The sequence below is a fragment of the Haplochromis burtoni genome, unplaced genomic scaffold, assembly GCF_018398535.1.
Source record: "Haplochromis burtoni strain Fernald_Lab_line unplaced genomic scaffold, NCSU_Asbu1 Contig_1023, whole genome shotgun sequence".
NCBI classification, from domain to species: Eukaryota; Metazoa; Chordata; class Actinopteri; order Cichliformes; family Cichlidae; genus Haplochromis; species Haplochromis burtoni.
The window spans coordinates 71,185-74,200 of NW_024583384.1; the positions used below are offsets into that span (position 1 = coordinate 71,185).

General features: G+C 45.8%; 1 protein-coding gene across 1 annotated transcript; it reads right to left on the reverse strand.

Annotated features, from left to right (window-relative positions):
* Positions 1-913: 913 nt before the first annotated feature.
* LOC121812993 (protein PAT1 homolog 1-like) lies at positions 914-1,795 on the reverse strand. The gene is made up of 3 exons (XM_042216353.1): positions 1,599-1,795; positions 1,318-1,398; positions 914-1,180 (listed from the first exon to the last, which is right to left on the reverse strand). Exons 1-3 carry the CDS (start codon positions 1,656-1,658, stop codon positions 914-916), a joined length of 408 nt encoding a protein of 135 aa, XP_042072287.1. The 5' UTR covers positions 1,659-1,795.
* Positions 1,796-3,016: the final 1,221 nt, after the last annotated feature.

The following is a 3,016-nucleotide window of genomic DNA, read 5'->3' on the forward strand; positions in this document are numbered from 1 at the left end:
CATCTGCAGAGGCTCCTATTTAGATAGTCTCGACCACCAGCATAACTAGTTCAGCAACAGTGCTATTTAGGCACTTCTCTCTACTCTGTTCCATTTATTGGTGGCGTTAAAGGGTGAAACCACAAATTGATTATGGTTATGAAAATTCAAAATCACTGTGGATTTTAACAGGTGTACTCTCTCTTCTATTGTGGCCTTGTAAATTCTCCACAGCTTTTCTGTATTGCCTGAGCATTTACGCCGAACCGTCCTTTCGAGAGCTTCGTCACTGGTAGTTATCTGGATTCTTTGACTCTATATCAGATTCGGTTCAGCATCCGTGGTTTTTTTGGTGTTTTTTTAAAAAAGGGGAGAAACACTAAAGGGCAGCCGTTGATTAGTTTTGTGGGTTAAGGAAACTGTGGTATAATCCTATCCAATAGCACTATCTCGTCTTTTGTCCTTAATTGTGAACACCTCAAAAACAGTGAGGAGGGTTGTGGAGAGACAGACCTCGGGGATAAGGCAGCGGGCGTCGGTATGGTATTGGTTTCAATACATACGATACGCCCGCGACTCTCGAACGTTGCTAATTCACTTCACGCTTGGACCCGCATGTGAGAACAGATTGGTGGACTACACTCAAACACACACAGACACGAGGCGGGGAACATAGACGGTGGCCTTTACACCGCAGCCGGACGGCCTGCCGTGCTGGCTTGCGGTGAGACCTTAAAAGGCACCAATCTGTATTCGCTGCGCACCATGGCCAGTAGCCGAGAGGCTCTCGAAATTAACGCGGGTCCTCTAGTTATAATAAATTCGTAACGATACTCTATGACGGATACATCTTATACGAGTGTCCTCAACATTATCCCTTCAAGGACTACAGCATAGAAATAAGAGTACACCCGCAGGTGTCACCAGGCAACGTTTAAATCCTGCGACAGAAACACGTGTTCACAGCAGGGAGGGACACCCAGCAGGAAGACTTTCTGTTTCTGACCTGGTGATTCAGCGCGTGGCTCATCGGCTGTTTGGGTGGAGTCCCGATTGGCACCGCCCTCACCGGAGGGGAGCCAATCACAGGGGAAGAAGAGCGTGGAGGAGGAGCCCTCTCTGACAGATCCTCATCGTTCCTGCCCTGAGGAGCTCGTTTAGGATGGCCCACCTCTTTGATTATCGACATGAGTGGATTATCCTGAAAACAGAAATATGAGCAAAAATATGAACAATAACTACATTAATGTATTTAGTCGTTCATTTCTTTATGTTTGATCCTAGAATTAACACCTAAACTGAACGGTTAGCTATCCAATAAGAAGAGTAAAGTTGAACCTCCATGTGTGTGAGCAATCCCGGGGCGACGCTCACGGGGCCAAAGCCCATGCTGTTCTCCCAAATACTGTGAGAGCTCATCTATGAGAGACAGATTCAAGAAACAAACATGCACATCAGGCTTAAACCGATTCTGCTGCAGTGATCAGACTAAACACAGGACAGGAAATCTTAAATCCACCTGTTCGGAGATTTTTGGTGCACGATTCAATTTAATTTACTCAAAAACATTTTGCCACGCTGCAAAGTCTGATACTGCACATGAAGGGAAAAACACTGACCTGGCCCATGGGGGCGGTGCCTCTGCGCAGCAAGTGCTGCTGCTGTTGGTAGCTGAGCATGGACGAGGGAGGAAGGCCTGAAGCACAACAGCAGGTTTCAGTTACACAGGGCAAACACACAGCATGCTTCTGGAGCTAATGTGAACTTAAGCTGCTGAACGAACAGCAGAAACACGGAGTCATCGCCGGCCTGATCCTAGAGCTGGGAATCTGTTGACGTCCTGGTCACTTGCTTGTCCAACAACACTTAAAACTATTGAAAACATTTATAAAAGAAGTTTAAAACTACTTGACAAAAAACCGACTTCCCACCACCACTGTCATGTGTTAAAAAACATAAATTACTGAACTTCAATAACTTAGTGAAACTTAAAAGAGTGAGTTTAATATATAAAGTCTTACACTCCCTTGCTCCACCACCACTAAAGCAGTTCATTAGGCATAAAGAAAGCTCAGACAGGACCACTCGAGCTACAATCCGAGGAGACTTGTTTATACCCCACAGACGGACAGCATTTGGGCAGAACGTCCTCTCTGTCCAGGGAGGCCATCTGTGGAACAGTCTTCCTCAACCCATTAGAGAATGCTCGACATTCAATTTGTTTAAGGCAAAGGTTAAAAACTGGTTATGGACAAATCAAGTGTGTGATCATGTATGAGTTGTATAGTTTTAATGTTTTATTTGGGAACAGAATGGTGTGTATGTGTAAGTTTGGTGATGGAGTTTTTATTATGAATGAATGATGAATTTTTATGAATTATTATGTCTATTTTTATGCTTAAGGACAACAGATGGAAATTAGCCCTTGGCTATAATCTGGTATGTTTACATTCATGTAATTTTTTTTTTACATTTATGTTCATTAACATGCACTGTCCTAAATAAATAAAATAAATTAAATCACTTAAAAGCGGGCTTGGGTTCAGCTGAACGTAGACGGGCTGTGGGTATTCTTATATCCCCTCGGCTTGCTGCCGGTACGTTGGGGTTTTTCCCGGTGGACGAGAGGGTTTGCTCCCTGCGCCTTAGGGTCGGGGAACGGGTCCTGACTGTCATCTGCGCTTATGCGCCGGGTGGCAGTTCGGAGTACCCAGCCTTCTTAGAGTCCCTGGGGGGGGTGCTGGAAGGTGCTCCACCTGGAGACTCTGTTGTCCTGCTGGGAGACTTCAATGCTCACGTGGGTAACGACAGCGAGACCTGGAGGGGCGTGATTGGGAGGAACGGCCTCCCTGATCTGAACCCGAGCGGTGCTTTGTTATTGGACTTCTGTGCTAATCACAGTTTGGCCATAACGAACACCCTGTTCGAACATAAGAGTGTTCATAAGTGCACGTGGCACCAGGATGCTCTAGGCCGTAGGTCGATGATCGATTTTGTAATCGTATCACCAGACCTGCGACCATATGTTCTGGACACT